Source organism: Caretta caretta, chromosome 2 (genome assembly GCF_965140235.1).
Source record: "Caretta caretta isolate rCarCar2 chromosome 2, rCarCar1.hap1, whole genome shotgun sequence".
NCBI classification, from domain to species: domain Eukaryota; kingdom Metazoa; phylum Chordata; order Testudines; family Cheloniidae; genus Caretta; species Caretta caretta.
The window spans coordinates 18,773,613-18,793,605 of record NC_134207.1 but is presented as its reverse complement, the minus strand read 5'-3'; the positions used below and the strand labels follow the sequence as shown (position 1 = coordinate 18,793,605).

Below are 19,993 nucleotides of genomic sequence, written 5' to 3'. Positions count from 1 at the left end.
TTAATGAATCCAGGACCCCGGGTCATACCTTATGACCGGAGAATTGCAAATATAGTACTTATATTTAAAAAAAGGAAAAGAACAGTGATCCAGGAAACTACAGGCCCCTTAATTTGACCTCCATTGTATACGAAGTCTTAGAACAAATTTTGAAAGAGAGAGTAGTTAAAGACAGAGGTAAAGGGTGACTGGGATAAAAAGAACATGGTTTTACAAAAGGTAGATCATGCCAGACCAACCTGATTTCATTCTTTGAGAAGATAACCAATTTTCTAGACAAAGGAAATGCAGTAGATCTAATCAATCTGATTTTCAGTAAATCATTTGATACAGTTCCACATGGAAATTAGTTGATTTGGAGAAGATGGGGATTAACGCGAGAACTAGTTAAAGGGAAGACTACAATAGGTCATACTGAAAAGAGAACTGTCAGGCTGAAGGGAAATTACTAGTGGAGTTCCCTCAGGGATCCATCCTTGGACCCATCTTATTCATTAATGATCTTGGCACAAAAGGGGAGTTTGCTAATGAAATCTGCGGATGACACAAAGTTGGGAGGTACTGCCAATCCAGAGGAGGACCAGAATATCATACAAGAAGATTTGGATGACCTGCAAAACTGGAGTAATAGAAATGGAATGAAATTTAGTAGTGCAAAATGCAAGGTTATGCACTTAGGGACTAACAACAGGAGTTTCTGCTATAAGCTAGGGATGTATCAGTTGGAAGTGACAGGGAAGGGCAAAGACATGGGTTTATTGGTCAATTACAGGATGACTATGAGCCGCCAATGTGATGTGGCCATGGAAAAGACTAATGAAATCATTGGACGTAGCAGATGAAGTATTTTTTGTAGAGATAGGAAAGTGTTATTACCATTATACAAAGCATGGGTGAATACCACATGCAATTCTGGTCTCCCATTTTTAAGAAGGATGAATTCAAAATGGAACAGGCGCAGAGAGGGGCTACTAAGACGATCAGAAGAATGGAGAACCTATCTTGCCAGAGGAGACTTAAGGAGCTTGGCTTGTTTAGCTCAACAAAAGAAAGGCTACAGGGAGCGATAAATAACTCTTCTCCCTTCCCAGTGTTTAAGTTAAGGGTCAATGGTGGCACAAGAACAAATGCATATAAACTGACCATCAACGAGTTTAAGCTTGAAATTAGATGAAGGTTTGTAACCATCAGAGGAGTGAAGTTCTGGAACAGTGGGGGCAAAACACCTAACTGGTTTCAAGTTTGAGCAGTTTATGGAGGGGATTGCTCAACGGCATACGGCCCATCCACAACTGCTATTAGGAAATATCTCCAACGGTTGCAGATGGGACACTAGATAGGAAGGGCTCTGAGTCACCATGGGGAGCTCTTTTCCAGGTGTTTGGCTGGTGGGTCTCACCCATATGCTCAGGGTCTAACTGATCATATTTGAGGGTCAGAAAGGAATTTTCCCCCAGGTCATATTGGTAGAGACCCTGGTGGGTGGGGGTTGCCTTCCTCTGCAGCATGGGCCATAAGTCACTTTCTGGCTTTAACTAGAGTAGATGGTGGATTCTCTGTAACGTGAAGTCTTTACATCAAGATTTGAGGACTCTGGATTCTATTTGTTTTTCAACTTTACTTGTTGAGTACTAATCAATATTTGCTCTTTTGGAGCAATTACACCAACCTATAAGGTCCACTGTCATCACCGTCTACTGCCCTGTTGCAACGACTCCTGTGTGTGTTTTCACAAATAACCACATCATACTGTCCCCACCGTAGCTGTGCCCCTTACACTGGTGGTCTTAGAATGTTGGTGCCCGGTAGGGTGACCAGACAGCAAGTGTGAAAAATCGGGACGGGGTGGGAGGTAATAGGCGCCTATATAAGAAAAAGCCCAAAATATCGGGACTGTTCCTATAAAACCGGGACATCTGGTCACCCTAGTGCATGGACACAAGTAGAAAAAAAAAGCCTACTATTGGTTTTCAGATATTTAAGGAGTATTACAACAATGCTGAGTTTAAAACCACCAGTGTTGCAACACACTGACAATATCTAAAGGGAGAGCCGACAGCCCATCATACTAACTTCCTTGATATTCTCTCTTTGCATTCTCTGAAAGCCAGTGAGATTACTATCAGTGAAATCTAGCACCAAACAAAATTAAGTCTGGAAGTCTCAGAGACTGGCGTACAAATCCATACTACGTCTTTCAGGTTCACCACGTATCCTTAGTAAACCTTATGCAGATTAACTTTGTGCTGTGTACTGCATTCTCTGATAATACGGGTGTTTAACAACTAACCTTTTCAAGAGGTCATTGTGAAGTGTGTTTATAGGCTTGAATTATATGGAACAACAACCCAAAAGTAGCTTGTTCTGTAACACTGATAGGCCAAACAAACACAGCAGCTAGCAAATTTGTATTTAATATGAAGCTTCCTCACTTGCCCACATAAAACACGACATTAAGTTTATCAAAAGATCAAGTGCCAAATCTTGAAGTATAAGATCTTGACTGTATCAAAGCCAAGATTCTGTAAATGCAAGCCATCTGAAACAGAACAGAGAGAATAGAGAGGCACGGACACGAAGTACAGCAGTAGAACCAAATGCAAGTTCAAAATGAACAAAATACATGACCTAAAACCCAGCCATAATATAAGCTGCTTCATTTGATTGCATATGTAAACACTTTGTGTCAGCAACCTGCTTATCCCCATGCCAATTACCCTTTTTCATGCTGAAAACATGCACTTTGCAATAGAACTGATCATTTTAAAAGGTCAAAACATTTTAAAAACTTAGCACAGATTTTTATCACATTTTAAGTTTGCTGGATGTATGATTCTTACCACTAAAGTCATTTGATGAAGTGCTATTAAATAGTCTAGAGCGTGTGGAGTGCATCTTTATTCCAACATTCTGATACACAACTCAAAAGCTCCCACAGTTAATATTTTACTGTCCTGAGACATGATAATTCATAAAGTATATTAATAATATTAAAGAAAATTTAAAAAAACAGTAAACCAAAGAAATCATACATAAAAGGCAGCTATGCCAAGATATTGTAAGGAACGTAAATATATTCAGGAAAGTCAATACTTGTAAATGTCAACAATAAAAGGCAAGTTTAGAATTAATTATTCTTCTACTGTTTTAAAGATTAAATTTAACTTTTTAAACTAGTTTTTTCACATTAAAACCAATATAACCAAGATGGCATTGTTTTGGCAAAAAGGGGAAATCTAAAAAAATGGAGAGTGCACTTCATATTTACGCTATATCAATATTTGCTCTCTTAATATTTCAGTTACATATTATTGATTATATTTTACTAAAAGGGCAACTCTCTTTCCCCACAGACTAACAGCATTAGTTTGCTTTTTTTCATGTGCTTTGGTGCACATCTGGGAAGTTAAATAATAGCCAAAAGCAAAGCAGTTAAACATGCACAACAGCCAATAACACTTACCTGCCATTTTTAGCCCATATTACATCATGCAGTGTGGAACAAACAAAAAGCAGAAATAATTAAAAGATATGTGAACCTTTCAGGACATTTGGCACTGATCAGGAAAGGAGATTTTTTTCTTTGCTAAAAATTACTAAAGTTCTGCATGTAGATTTTGGGTTTTTTTTTTGATGAACTGTAGGAAGCACTTCTGTGCTTAGTCAAGTTAGGTTCACATGTAATGCACCTTTAACATGCTGCTGTTAGAGAGTTATGAATGGCTTTTGTGAACTGATTAGCATGGTTAGCATACCAACGATTGTTTCAGTATATATTGGTATAGTGTGGAAGACTGGATTCACATTAGTATTCTAGTTCTGGAATCTGTAAGCCAGTTTTGGCAAGTCATTCTACAATTCTTTTTAAGTTATGACATATTGAGAGGATTATTTACCTCTATGTACTTAAATGTTTTGGTTTTTTTTAAAGGGATGAATGGACCATTATATGTGCAGGTTTTACAATTAGTGAAGTCTCAAATTTACAAGGCATAATATAAGGGGCAGATATTTTCTTTAAAATTTATTAATGTCTAGAAAAGGCACAAAAGCATATCAGATCCCAGACAATGTAATATCAAAAGCGATCGCTAAGACAAACTCACGTCTGGCTTCCCTTTTTTTAAAAAAAAAAGACAAGCTTACCTTTGTTAATATAAATATAGTGGGATATTGACAATTATTTTACTTTCCAATTGTTCACAAAAGTATTCATAACTCGGTCATGCAAAGTAGTTAGAAGGATGGCAAAGTGAAGACATATGTTTAGCATGAGACATAAATGCAGTCTACTGCAGGCAAAGAGAAATAGATATATAAAATCATCTTCTCACTTTCAAAATCAAGGAAAAAATTTGGCCCCTGCTCAAGGTCTGTGCATGTCAAAACTTTAAGAAGGTTCCCCATGTTAAGGTACCTGTCGAGACAAGAATGAGAGAAAAGAGAATATCCCTTTATAAGAAGGAACAGCCCAAATATAGTAGAATGAAGGTGGGGAGGAGGGGCCTGGGGAGTCCAAACAGTTCCATCAGATATAAAAGCATCCTTCAGGTTCCTGCTATGGTGCATGCTGGTGGAGGGTGATCCCCACCTCCAAGGATGTACAACTGGTGATCCCAGAGATGCAGTGTGGATCTCCTGTAAAAAGTGACAGACATATGTCACCCACATCTTCATAGTCTCTCCTGTGAAAAAGAAGAGCTCCAACTGAAGGCTTTATAAGTGAATAAATTCCATCTCACTGAGCCAGTGTCCTGAGCAAGTGTCTGTGCCTTCAAGGGTAAGTATCCTATATGCAGCATGGCTACTATGTTAATGTTGACCCAGACTGCGTTTGATGATGTGGAGGGGTGGAGAGCTTTCTTTTTTTCCTTTACAATTTTGTTTTAGGAGAAACATCATAGAAACCTGCATCTGGACAGTTTTTTCATTTCAGTTTAATGTGTACAAAAAACAACATAGCACCATATGTGATCCTAGAGATCCTGTGATCTTTAGGTAATGCACCTGAAAATTAACAGGTGTGACGCCCGAATTCACTTCCATTCATGACTTTAAATCCTGGGTAAAAACAATACTAGCCCTGCTATGAATGAACAAGTTGGAATCAGACAGGGATTTTACTGTTCCTTCATAAAAGTCTGTACATTTCACTATGGCACACTGACAGAATTTTTCATTGTAAGGCTAGTTGATTTGCAGACAGATGAAAGGACATCACTGACCAGAGAGACCCAAAATGATTAAGCACATGAAAATCAAGAATTACATAGTAGCATGATGGTGGCTTGCCTCTACTGAAAAAACAAAAACAAAACATGCAACCCTTTCTCAGACTGTGCTTTTGCAACTGCTGTTCCCTCCGCCTTCACGGTGGTGGAGGGTACATGCAATCCTACCGTGACCATTTTAAAATGCACCAGCTGCGAAGGGCTGAAAGACTTACTTTCAAAATCCAAGAAAAAATGTGCTGCATTGTGGTCTATGTCCCTGGTTAGCACTTTAATGAGATTACCCATGCCAGCAAACCTAAAAATAAAAATGGCAACATTGTTTAGTTCCAATAATTGTTTCCTTTTTTAAGCAGAGGACTGGGGTCCATTTAGGGCTGGCTCCTTTGTGGTTTCACACATGTGCTGATTCACCAACTTGTGGCTTGGACAGGGCTAACATGCACTTTGTGCAAGTGCCATTCCACCTATCCCTTCTCAGAAATAAGTGGTTAATGAAAAAGAAGATGGCAATTTATACAGAAAAACAAAATTCTGCCATTATGTGTATCCAACTATGACAAACATTTGTATCCAACTATGGAAGAGCAAGGAGTAATTCTAGCATTATAGTTGCTTAATACTGAGTAGTGTGTGATTTGCAGTGTCCCATGGGGTGGTCACAGCTATATCACAGACTGGGTGGAATCATGGTGTCCATTATAAACACAATTTTCTTCCTCTCTCTAAAATCCAGAAGAAATGCAATTCTGGCTAGAAATCTGGTAAGAGTAGTCTGTAGCAAAGGACAATTTTCCCCACCGAAACTGAAGTTAAATTGACAAGCCAAATAAGTTAAACTTTATTCCCCCAAAATATGAGCGAATCATATTTGAAAGGTTTTTCTTATGCTTTTCTGCTGCATCTTAGCTAAAACAAACAGAGTGAAAGAAAAACAATTGTGGTTTATTAGATTCACTTGGTTGAGACATATATCCACATGATGAAACCTCAAACATTACCAGCAAATTTTAGAAGTAATTAAATGCTTACATAGGAATGCCAGAATGACACATCATGAAAGGGCAGCATTTTCAATGCACATCAATAGTTCTAAGACCAACATATAGCTCTCCATCATGCTTTGGCAAGATCTGCAGAACAGCAATGAGCATGAGCCAACCTAAATTCAGTGGGGTGCTTTAACAATGTTGCTGCTACAAGGCCCAAATGCAAATACTTACTACCAGAACGATCCCATTTCAGAAGCTTCACTAAACTAAAAAATGTGAGATGTGGATTTCAAGCACTTAAAAATAAAAATGTTAAATTAAGGCCAGATCAATAGTCTGACTTATGGGTTCAAATGGAAGGAGCCAAGAAGGAAGTTTATTGATCTGCAATTCATTGAATGCATTTGTATAAAAATCACAGAAATCTAGTGTTTTTCACTAAGGTGCTCTGAATTCTTTATTCATGGCAGCAATGTTTATTTGGAGCGGGAGAGCACAAGACCATTCACTCTGAATTGTTAGTGACTTGTAGAGTACATGACTGAAGCAGTGACCAGTAAGTTAAGCAAGCCGTTGGATCTCATAGTGCTTGGAATCAGCAAAAGGAACTGGGGTAATTTGGAAAGAAGTCAACTAAAGACACTGGAAACAGGCCCACTACTCCTATCCATCTGATTAGATAGTACCCCAGAATGCATCACATGATGTGAGAAGCAGTTGGGGGGGGGGGGGGGGGAGAGGGGAAGAATTAATCCAAGACATGCAGAAGGTCATGGGTGTTTTGTTTATTTATGGATAACAAAGCATTTCAGAAGCCATTTATAATGAAGTCAGACAAAAGGCAGGCAATTATGAAATTGTTGGACAGTAATGAGAAAATCTCTCTCCATAGCGAAGATTTATACATGCTGCCCAATTTTAGCCGCTCTCTAAAGTCCTAGAAAAAAAGTCACATGCACCTCAAATTTTGAAAGTCTGATCCGTATTTTTGCAATATGGAACTTGAGAAGTCAAACAGCTGGTAATAATCTTTTAAAAATTCTCCCTATCCTTTTTGCCATATACCTCATATCAAAACACAGCTATTTTAGAAATTCCAAATGAAGCTTATTTTTAAGATCTCAGCAAGATACAGTACCCAAGACCAATAAGGAGAGCAGTGGGGGGCAAAAAACCTAGCTGGCTTCAAGACTGAGCTTGATCAGTTTATACAGGGGATGTTATGATCAGACTGCCTACAATGGCATATGGATAATCTGCGATTGCTAGTAGCAAATATCCCCAATGGCTAGCGATTGGATACTACATGGGAAGACCTCTGAGTACTACAGAGCAGCGGTTCTCAACTGTGGGTCCGCGAGCCCTTTCAAGAGGGCTGCAAGGCCCTGCAGCTAAAGCCCTGATCCCTGTTGCCCGCCATGGGGCTGAAGCCAGGAGGGCGTGGGGCTGAAGCCCCAATCCCTGGCGCCCCCCAGGGGGCTGAATCCCCGATCCCCGGTGCCCCCTGGGGAGCTGAAGCTGGGAGGCGGGGGGGGAGGGGGAAAGGCCCTGAATCCCGGAGCCCCAAGCCCTGGTGCTCCCTGAGGGGCAGAAGCCCTGAGTCCATGGGCAGAGTTGGGGACATAGAGGGCATTGCCTCCCCAAAAACTGCAGTGCAAGAGCACAGCATTCCAGGGGGCAGCTCCACACCTTCACCCCACAATCTCCTCTCCCTGCTCCCTGGCCAGGTCGGAGGCAGGAAGCCAGAGCCGGGCACTGCGGGGCAGCTACTGCTCTGGTGGTGCTATGGAGCAGGCAGCGGTAGCATTCCCTCTTCCCCTGCTGGTGCCCCAGGTTGAAGTTGCTCCTCAGGTCCCAGCCTCCTTTGCTCCCGCAGAGGCAGCCAGTAAGAGCCCGCCTGGGTGGAGAGACGCGGCTCCACGGCCAGCAGACCTCTCTGGGAACAGGAACCGCAGGGGAGTCCTCCCAGCACATAGCTCCTAATACCCCTCTCCCTATACCCTGAGCTACACCTCCCTGCACCCTGAGCTACCCCCTACCCACACATAGCCCCTAGTACTCCCACCACATGCACAGCCACTTCCTGTCTGCACATAGCCCCTAGCTACCCACTTCGCTGCACACTAAACTGTTTTCAGACTTTTTCAGTTAAGCCCCCCACCTTTGAGTTATATTTGGTTGTGCACCCCCCAAAATGCAGACAGGCTGGATAGCCTGCTGCAGTGAGTCAGGGAATGGAGGTGGCACTCCCTCCCTGGACCCCATCATGTGGAGGTGGCTTGAGCCCTGCTGGCCCCCCCCCCCCAAAATAGAAGTCAAACTACGCCTATGCCCAAGGCCCCTGCCCCGAGAATCCCCTGCCCCTGCTGGATCCTGGAGTTTTTATATATCGAGTGGGGCCTCAGATAGAAAAAGGTTGAGAACCCCTGCTACAGAGGATTCTTTCCCAGGTGTCTTGTTGTTGGGTCTTGCCAAAATGTTCAAGGTCCAACTGACTGCCATACCTGGGGTCGGGAACGAACTTTCCCCATGGTCAGATTGGCAGAGTCCCTGGGGGTTCTTTTGCCTGTCTCTACAGCATGGGACATGGTCACTTGCAAGTTTAAACTAGCATAAATGGTGGTAACTTGAAGTCTTTAAAACATGATTTGAGGACTTCAGTAATTCAGCCAGAGGTTATGGGTCTATTACAGGAGTGGGTGGGTGAGGTTCCATGGCCTGCCAAATGCAGGGAGGTCAGAGTAGAAGACCATGATGGTCCCTTCTGGCTTTAAAGTATATGAGTTCAAGGAGGCTGGGAAATACATTTATGAAATTACTCATTGGAGAATTAAGCACATAAGAATGGTCCATAAGGTTCCAGCAAATTCTAAAATATAATTAAAAAGGTAAGCCTCTAGCCCTTTTTCTTACCAAAGCATCCCTAAAATGTAAGCCAATTGATCAGGATGGACTTCCCTAACATTTAAAAACAAAACAAAACAAAAACTTCAGAGTCTACACCCTCCTAACAAGCTGTATGCTCTCCTGTTTGTCTGGCTACTGCATAAAGGGTTTGCAATGCTTACCAAAAATTATAAATTTGAGAAATAAGACTAAGTTAATACAGCAGCTAAATATATTTGAAACCCACCACTATAGCCTTGAAAACTATTTTGCAGGAGAACCTATAACTAACCCCGTCTTCCAGCACTTCCCCAGCCCACCAAGAACAGGGACTGAGGTTAAGACAATAATGAACTATGTATTTTAGTAGGTTAAAATACCCTCAACCCAAGGTAAATTTTTGGCATTTTTGGCTCTCAAAAGCTTGTTACCATAGATTAATTTATTTCCCAGTTTACTGAAAGGTCACAGAGATCTCTACAAATATCACTACAAATGGTTTCCTACTGGTTAATATCTCATTAGAATTTGCTATGTTTCAAAGAAACACAAACTTGACAGCTACAAAAGTTAACATAAGCAATAATCGACACTTCTGAAAGTCAGGTCACTTATTTAGGTCCCTAAATATGGACTCAGAAGCCTAACTTTAAGCACCTGTTTAGGAAAATCTTGACCTATTTCAGCAATGTAGTGAGACTCATGTTCAGCAATGTAGTGAGACTCATGTTTTGAGGAGTTGTTTAGATGGATTGATTTTTTCCTAAATACACACACAATCACACACTTTCACAATGCTCCTTGCCAGAGCATCTGAGCCAGTCACAAATTTTTGACTTTTTCCTCAAAACCCACTTGTGAGGCAGGGAAGTAAAATGGGGATAACTACTACATGCTTACCTCACAAGTGTATTCTGAATACATATTCATTGTTTGAGAAGTGCTCAGATACTACAGTGATGAGCACCATAAATAAAATGAATTCATCCTTAGAGTTTCAGATGGGGGATTAAGATGAAGTGTAACTTCCCATTGTCACACAAACTTTCTAGCAGAGCCAGAAGTAAAACCCAGATCATCTTCTGAATCCCAATCTAGTGCCTTAATTAAAAAAATTATCCCTTCTCTCAAATGCTTATGTTGCTGCATAACTTAGGACACTTTTATGTTACTTGCTAAAAGAGAAACAAATATTTAAGTTTAACTATACATAATAAATATCTTTATGCACATCCTTGAGCTGCCCAAAAGTTCCCTCAAATATTTTCAGTTCTAAAATTATATATTTTTTTGTTTTCTGATTTGTTTTGGGCCAGATATTAGTTACAGAAGCAGGAATTTTCTGCCACCGTTGCAACACGGTCAGATTAAGTGGGTTGGCGAGTGTGTGCTGCTAGGTTGAGAAGATGATAAAATATTCTAGGAAAAATCTATAGCCATCATTCGAGGGCAGTTTTAAAAATTGTTCAATAAAATCCCCCTCTCTTCCTAAAATAAGCTAGAGGGGAAATACAGTTTTGTGCCTAACGACTCCTCAGTCAGAAATGTCTTCATATAATAGATTTTCATTTCCTGCAGGAATCTACTGTTCCAAGTTTCTTTTCTAGGAATAAGGTTAACAAATAAAACCGTTGCCATGCTTCATTGAAGCCCTATGGTGAAATATCGCAGAATACATGCTGGATTTATAAACAGAAATGCGATTACCTAAAGGTAAACTGCTTAGTGCACTTCTCCCACAAAAGAGGCATACATAAGGAATTCATTTGTCTTTCTCAATTTCTACTCTGACCAAGTATAGCCAGAAGTAATGTGCCGCACAAATACAATGATGCCTGGACTTGTCATTTTGTTCCAGTTAGAATTTAGAGGTGACCAGACTTCTCAGACAATGAATTCATAAGCAAATAAAGAGTTTGCAAGATATATTTTAACTATCAGCAGAAAAAAAAATCTTCATATAGCATTTGCTCAGACAACCATCATGATTCCTTACGAAAGGCCTAACGCTATATATTTTCAATTTCAGTTTAAAACTAGAAGACAAACATTTTTTCCAAAGCCTGTTATTTAGACACTAAAGAGTATCAACTAAATGAAAAAATTGTTAGGGAGAAGCAAAAGACGAAGTCAAATTAGAAAATATTTGGTTTTGCTACCTAGTTTCAGAACAACTGTGAAAAAAATTACTCAAGGCTCCCAAAAGTTTTCATAGTATATGAAGTCTGAGCTCTTGGAAGAAAGTAATGCTTTCTCCAGTTTCATAACAGTGGATTATGACCACAACTCCCCACTTCGAATTCTCAAAAATTTAAGCCATCTAGGTAATGTTCAGAATGTTTCCTGATCAACTAATTTTCAATGCGCTGAAAATATAGTATTAAAAAAAAAAGGGGGGGGGACCCATAATATACTTCAATACATAGGAAAGGCTGATTTGCTTTTTAATAATTGTGTGCCTGTCATATGAACAAAGACAGGAACTCTGAGTTTACAGAAGCACCAACAGCTCTAATATAAATAATTTAGACAAAGGCCCAAACAGCTGTGTATTCTGAAGAAAAAAAGAAAGCCTTACCATCATACAACAAACTGAAAAAGATATACTGTATTCAGCTTTCAAAAGAAAAGGCTGCACCCAATTTAAGTGCCCCAAAATGCTGTAATTACATGCTCAGTTCAAATACTGATATACACAAGGCTAGGCAAAGTTGGGCTAAATCAGTTGCTTGTTGATTGATCTCAACAGAAAACTAAGGAGGAGTTGCAGGAAATGGTGCTGGTGATTTGAGGAATAGCTTTCTTCCTTTCATGTCTGCACTGATCCAATGCCCCAGAATGGGATTAAAAGACACTGTGCTACCAGAGGCAGGGAAGATGGCTTTGGATGAGATTTGCAAGGAGTGTCTTGATCATTAGGAAAAAATTCCTTGTGCTTTTTATAAGGTCTAGGGATATGAGTTATGGTCCTGGCCAAATTCAAACAGTTATATTTTAACTACTAAAATATCACATCACATCTTAGTAACTTCTGTGTTCTTTACTCTTTCTTTTCTTAATGTGTGTGTTGGCTATATATACAGTTTTTTTGTTTCACCCTAAGGTAGATTCTATAATGGGACGAGCGATACTCAATTTGCCAAGTGTTTTGGGATCTCTTAGGATGAACAGCACTATTATTTATATTGTCATAGGACCATGGACCAGACTCCTATTGTGTAGGCGCTGTACAAACAGAGAAAAAAAGATGGTCCTTACCCCCAAGTTGCTTGTAATCTAAGTAAAAGACAAGAGACAAACGGATGCAGACCAGGAGGGAAGGGGAATACAAGGAGTCAGCGTGATAACAGTGGTCTCAGCACACCAGCAGAATATATTATAAATAAGTGCAACATTTCTTAAAACATGTGGTGCTATTACTTAAGTGAAGTGCTGATAACATCCTCTGAACAGTATGATGTGACACTAAAGTTCTTTCCAAGTACCAGACAGAAAAGAGGGTGTACTGAGAAATACAAAGAGAGAGCAACTAGGTAAGTTTTGTGGGCATCCCTAAAGAATAATCATTAAAGAAAGTGCTAATGATCTGGGATTTTAAACAACTGCTGTTTAATTTAATTGTAGGTCTAGCCACTCTTGTTGCTGGCCTGGTAGCCTCCACCACTAGACTCTCATAGATTTGGAATGGGGGAGAAAACTGATGGCATCCCCATACAGAAAATAGAGAATACCTTAAAAACAGATGAAGGTATGCCGCTGCTCCCACACTCACTAATTAGTACAATGTCGGGGGGGAGGAGGGGATGTTGTATGAAGATTTTAAATGTTACACTGAGTTGAGCTCCCAGGACAACCTCTTGTTTTTAAGGGATAAAGAACCAGTTCAAATAAGGCTGGGACAACTAGAAGCTTCCAGGTGTCTAACGCGGAGTTATTAGCATTTTAGTAATAGAGTAGGGAAGCCGCTACATGCTGTACACCACCACTCCTAGTCTAGCTGATTGGAGACATGCTGATTATCAAGACAGCACCAAGGCTTTCAGTCTGGCTGCTACCAAGGCAGAGTCAGATGCTCGTCTGAGACTTCCAAATGGGTCAATCAAGGTTGAAGCCTTTTGGATCAGACTCTTGTTGATATTTCCAGGTTGAAGGAACAGCAGGCCAAGGTGGTTTCAAAATGCCTGAGGTTCTAACTGTTCATAATATCTGTAATCAAATCTTAGCCAAGCCAGAACTGGTCACTTCTGAAACAGGATGTACCAGCCATGCCTGTTCATAAGTAGATTTGGAAAGATTAGATTTTTATCAGTAAGTATCAGTAAACATCGATTTCACCATACACTCACAAACAAAAATATTTCCATCGATAACTACTGAAATTTACAGATAGGCAAAGTTAGAAAGATGCTACTTGAGAATTTAGTTTGATTTAAGGGTATTTAGACATGTGATATTGACAACTTGTGTTTTAAAAGTTGCAAAATTTAACATTTTGAATCTCAACATGTCTTCATTAAATAATTGTCTGACCCCCCCACCCATAATTTCCCACAACTCTGAAAATGTAAAATCTATAAAAAGTAAAAAAAAAATAAAGCTTTGAACCCATAATTTTGCACAAGTCAGAAAATTTTAATTGATAAAAATTGAGAAAAAAAGCTCACAAATGAACATATTACCCATCAAAATTATTTTAAAAAAATTAAAATTGAATTCTGCCAAGCCAATCCATACGAGATACTGTGTCATCACTGAACTGTACTTTTTTTTTTTTTAAATAGCAATTGCAGAAAAGCCAGTCTTGCAGAGCCATGTAGTGCTGAAAGGCATCAAAAGTTTCAGAGCTCTGTCCATTATCAGGCTAACTCCTCTCTCATTCTAAGCAAAAAGTCACTGAGCTGCACTTTGTTGAATTTGAGCTTGGGTCCACCATCATGTGACAGTTCAATCAACTCTTTCTTTTCCTCAGCTGAGAGCCCATCTGGCAAGGTGTCTTCTATTTAAAATGGGTCTCTGATCCTTACCTGGGCACCAGGCAACTTGAGCTCCAAGCTGCTCTTATTCCCAGTTCCCCTCCAGTTCCCTCTGAGCCAGAGAGCTCTGCCAGTCCCACCGCAGGCCCTGGAATCTCTGGAAAGTCTTTCTTATTAGTCTCCTCAGGTGCTGATCTCAACTCCTTCCCCTGGACTCAGGGGCCCCACAGCCCTCCAGCTTAGGCTGCATTGTGATTCTAGCAGGCTTCCATTTTAGGGAGCCTCTCTCCTGACTCAGTGCTCCCCTGACATTGTGCTCTCCAAGCTGTCTGCCTTCCTCCTCCTTTTGGGAATCACCTAACAGCTGGGTTCTATATTAAGAAGGTAGCTACCTGATTAACACCTGGCCCATTTTCCAGCTAGTCTGCTGCTCCCTGGAAGCAGATCTCTGTTTCTATAAAAGGGGCTATATATCATGGAACAGGGATTAGCTGGCCCTGAGTTCCACTTCTCCTTAAAGGGGACAGTCATAGTGTACCACTTCCAACAAGCTTAGGTCTCACAGTTTGGGGACTGCAAATGTATAGCGTAACTGTCATATTGTGTGTGAAGATTTGCAACACCAAGTTTTTGAGTACAGGTAAGGACGTTATACAGGCCAGTCTGATGGCTCTGGGCTAATCATGTGATTTGGGGACCAGGTTCCTTGAATCTGTAGGTGCTCCAAATGAGCTCTCCAACCTGTCCCTTGGGTTCCAAACACTAAGCCAGCTCTGCAATATGTTGTGGTATTAAGACCCTCTAGTCTGTCTGACATTTCACCAGATAATAGACTGGTCTGAGCCAGTGCTGAAAGTCTGGCAAGTGGCATCAAATCATGTACACGAATGCCAGCATGTGGCCTAGCACTGCAAGATATGTTCATATTGTTGTAGCTGGTTATTATAACTAGAGCATGAGTGAAAGCTTGTAATGACTGGAACCAGTTCTTGGACAGGTATTCTTTTTCAGATCTGGAGTCAATCAAGGATCCTATGAACTCTATCATATGTGCTGGGGTAAAGGATTATTTTCACAGTTCTCTAGAAAGCCCAGCTGGGTGAAAAGGGATAGAGCACATTATAAGTTTGTTGCTGCCTCTCACTATGCTGTACCTGTCATCTGTCAGTCATCCATGTATGGGCAAATGTGGACTGCTACCACGGCAAGGCATTTCATGAAGACCCTCTGTGCTGTTGAGAATCCAAATGGCAGTGCCTTGTACTAGTAATGATTTGACTCCACTGTGATACCCAAGCACTACCTGTGTGCTAGATGGATGGCTACATGGTAACAAGCATCCTTCGAGAGCCACAAATTAGTCTTGAACTTGACAGGAATAGAAAGATTGAGGCAACTGCTACCATCCTGAATCTGAGTTGGTATATACATTTGTTCAGTCTCTTCAAGTCTAGGGTAGGATAAAGACTCCCCATTTGTACTTTGGAGGAAAATACTAATGGAGTAAAAACTGCTCCATATTTCTGTGAAATCTCTTCTACAGCTCCTAGACAAAGTAACAAGGACACTTTTTGTAATAGGCTTTTGAGGGAAGGGAGATATGTGTGGAAGTGAATAGGATAAGAAGTTACTCACCTTGTGCAGTAACGATGGTTCGAGATGTGTGTCCCTATGGCTGCTACACTGTAGGTATATTTGTTCCCCCACGCCTCTGATTGCACATTTCAGGTGTTCAAAGGGTAGTCCAGTTAGGGTTTTTAGAACTAGACTGAGGTCCAATGTTGGAGTTGGGTGTCTGGTGTGCAGGAATAGTTTTCCTATGCCCTTGAGGAATCTTCATGTTGTTGAATGGGTGAATACCAAATATCCATCCACTTCCTGGTAGAAGGCCGTTGTGGCCCAAGATGTACTTGGAGTGAGCTAAGAGAGAGACCAGCCCTTTTAGCATCTAGTATATAATTTAGGCTCAAGGGAAGGGAGGATGATGTTACAGCAACTTGTTTGGAATTGCACCAAATTTGGAATCATTTCCACTTTTGCAGGTAAGTGCAATGAGTCATCGATTTCCTACAGTGGAGTAACATTTCCTTCACCTCCTTGGAGCAGCAGCTCTCTCTGTATGGGAACTATAAGGAGCTAAGCCTGAAGCCAGAGGATCTGTAAGTTGGGGTGATGGAGCTGTCCATTGTTTAGGAAGAGTAGGTGAGGAATGGGTTGAAGAAGAATTGGAGGACACACTGCTATGTCATTCTTGGGTACCACACCTGTCTCGGCAATGTGGGTGCAATCAGTATAACTCTTGATTTTTTCTGACTTATTAATAGGACCTTCAAGATCAGAGGGAATGGAGGAAAAGCATATAGCAGCTCTCTGCCCCACTGAAGGAGGAAAGTCTCTCTTAGGAACGGTTTCCCCAGTCTGGCTCTGGAGCAGTAGTGGGGACATTTCTTGTTCCGGTAAGTACCAAGTAGGTCTCTTGTTGGGGTTCCCCATCAACTGAATATGTTGTGAAGCACTGCTGGGTTAATTTCCCATTCATGATCATGCTCAGTCCCCAGAATCACCGGGGTGTTCACCTCCAGCTTCCCTCTCAGCCCCACGGATGTTCCAGCAAGGAGTCAGACAGTGACCAACATGACAACCTCTCTTTGACCTCACACGTCTAGCTGCCTACTTCCAGTTATTTTTACCGATTTAATTCACAAACTTAACTCAATATTAGTGAAAACTGAAGTTCTTGTTTTTTATAAGATCTCCTCAGCATTACTGTAGAACCTCAGAGTTATGAGCTGACCAATCAACCACACACCTCATTTGGAACCGGAAGTACACCATCAGGCAGCAGCAGACACACACACACAAAAAGGGGGAAAACAGTTAAATGTAAAAAAAGTAATTAAATGTCAACTACTAAAAAAAAATAAAGTTTAAAAAAATTTGACAAACTGTTTGTGCTTTTTTTCATTTAAATTAATATGGTCAAAAGCAGCATTTTTCTTCTGCATAGTAAAGTTTCAAAGCTGTATTAAGTTAATGTTCAGTTGTAAACTTCTGAAAGATCATAATGTTTTGTTCAAAGTTATGAACAACCTCCATTCCCGAGGTATTTGTAACTCTGAGATTCTACTGTACTTTTTTCTGTTGCCACAAAGGTAGCAAGATAAAGCTAGAGAGAAAATAAATGCTACTACCAATCACTCAGCCCACAAAACTCTGACTATCCCTGTGAAGCTGCCCATAATCCTTTCTGGCACTCAAGGTATTTTCGCCAATGCTCAGGCCACGTGGAACAAGTTGTGGGAAACAGAAGGGCTAGCCAAGAAAATGGTTTCAAACTTGACCTACTTTCAAAAAAAATAAGACATATGGAATGCCACATTTGATTACAATGATTTGGCCCATTACAGCCTTATGGGGCTGTCTGATGCTGAGTGCAGTGTCAAGATCAGACAAGCAGAAAGCAAAGGCATATTTTCAAAACAAAACTCGCACGCATGCCCTTCATGCTGAAAACACCCCTGACAGATTTCAGTTTTTTACTGAAATCCAGAGGAAATTTAATATAAGTACATGACGTAACCAAATTCCCGAGCACTATAGACCAATTCCCTGAGGGGAACTGTACATTAAAGTACTTTGCTCCCAACTGGTGAACAACAAAATATATGCTCAATGAATGATAAAACCCTTTTTAGTATTTATGTAAGAAAATATGAGAATCAAGAATTGTGCCAAATGTAAAAGATGTGAGGTATAAAATCGCCATGCTTTTAACTCAGATAATGTACAAATACAGGAAGATATATTTGTAACCAATGAGGCTTTTTGTTTAAAGAATAAATCAACTCATCTTTGTAGAGGTAAAATAGAAAATACTAAAATATTCCTGTGATGGTTTATTATTTGCATTTAAATGCACATTAACATTGACAGCTATGATGTTTAAAATCAATAGCAATGTTCAATATATTTAAGGTCTTGTGCTTAATTACAAGCAGTTACCTTAAATCCAGGCTCTGTACACTAGTTGAGCTTCCTCTCCCAACCCTCAGACATGCAAGAATACATACCATTAAAAACATGAAAACAATTTATTTTCTTTGTGGGGAACTGGATCCTATGGAAGTTTTTAAGTCAGGCAAGCATTTGTAACTGATTTCAGAGTGGAAGCTGTGTTAGTCTGTATCAGCAAAATGTTTTGTTGATACAGACTAACGAGGAGTACTTGTGGCACCTTAAAGACCAACAAATTTATTTGATCATAAGCTTTCGTGGGCTAAAACCCACTTCATCGGATGCATGCAGTGGAAATACAGTAGGAAGAGATATAAATATAGATACATATACACACACAGAGAACATGAAAAATTGGGTGTCACCATACACACTAAAACAAGAGTGATCAATTAAAGTGAGCTATTATCAGCAGGAGAATTCTGGAAATCAATTTGGCAACTCCGTCTTTTAAGGCACGCTGAACATGTTTTTATTTGAATGTATCACAAAGAGATACTCATTAAGCAGGGAAGAGCTGGTTAACAGTTATTTTCTGAATATATGTCGTCCCAGAATTAGATTAGTCAGATAATGGCCTGAGCATGACATCAGAAAATAGCTACCCAGTTGGTTTGAACTATTTGCTTTCTTCCCTCATGAAATATACAGTTTGTGATTGGAGGGAAGAGGAAATGGGAAGCTGAGGTTATACTCTGAAGCTTCACCACCAATATTGTGGAATTCAGAGGCTCTAGATACATTCAGCCTTCAAGGCAGATGGCAGGCTCCAGGAACGCAGAGAGGTTTGTAACAATGATACTAGGAGTTAATCCTTTCACAGAAAGCGACCAGAAAGATCTTAATATTTTGCTTGGCTCTGAATGTAGTCCACATTACTGTCCCATCTCCATAGTTATTTTTTCCCCTCCAATGGAGCCATATGAAGGAACAGGAATACTAAAAAGTGTAACCATCTCCATCTACTGAAAAACCTAGTATTATAGATGTTACCTAATGAGGTCCGCCTAAGGGATCTAAGGTTATAACTCAGGGACTGTATTGTGCAAACAAGCCTTAATGTCCAGCTTGGAAAGGATTATTCCAATAGATTTTTACTTGAAATCTAGCAGCTATTCAGACACTTGTACAAGCTTATAAATAACCTGCTCAACTGCTCATTGAGAATGCTCAATCTACAGACTGAGTGGAAAAAAACACAGCCCTATTAATGTTTATAGGTACTACTAATTTGAACTATGTAACCACTCAACAACAGAGATGCAGGTTTAAAATCCAATGACAAAACAGCTGTGGTGGAATTTTTATTTATTTTTTAACACAGGAAAGATGTAAATTTAGAGTTATGGACATTTACTTATTTCAGTGTATGATTCAGATTAAAGAATGGAAACTACCATGAATTTCATATGAGCAACTCAGAAATTGATCTGTGCTTTAGCTATTTAATACACAAATTACTTAGAGCACATTTTATTGTTTAATATTCTTACCATCAAATTTAAGTTTTGTGCATTCTTTTCCACGACTGACATCTAGTGGTGGCTCTTAAAAGAGCCACTTCAAGAACTCCATAATAGCTTTCACACAGACCAGTTTTCTCTTGGAACAATATTCTACTAAACTACAATGTTTTTCCATAAGTGGCCCTTCAATTCTGCAGTTGGAATAGTTCATGCATTGTTCTTTGATAAGAAAAATATTGCCTTAACTGAAATTAATCAGTTATGGAATAAATGTAGATTAAGTCTTCCAGCAACTATAATAGGGTTCAAAAAAGAACTAGATAAGTTCATGGATGATGGGTCCATCAATGGCATCCCTAGCCTCTGTTTCCCAGAAGCTGGGAATAGGTGACAGGATGGATCACTTGATGATTACCTGTTCTGTTCATTCC

At 40.0% G+C, this 19,993-nt stretch overlaps 1 protein-coding gene across 6 annotated transcripts in view; it reads right to left on the bottom strand.

Annotated features, from left to right (window-relative positions):
* CYRIB (CYFIP related Rac1 interactor B) overlaps positions 1-19,993 on the bottom strand; it is a 161,477-nt gene that overhangs the window by 35,713 nt on the left and 105,771 nt on the right. For 4 of the 6 annotated variants that reach the window (XM_048841657.2, XM_048841660.2, XM_048841654.2 and 1 more), the window contains exon 4: positions 4,335-4,417. In XM_048841657.2, coding sequence (XP_048697614.1) covers positions 4,335-4,407 — 73 coding nt within the window. In that variant the 5' untranslated portion in view covers positions 4,408-4,417. Of the gene's footprint in view, positions 1-4,334; positions 4,418-5,446; positions 5,530-19,993 lie in introns of all 6 variants that reach the window. The other 2 variants (XM_048841659.2, XM_048841655.2) reach the window with 2 other exon arrangements.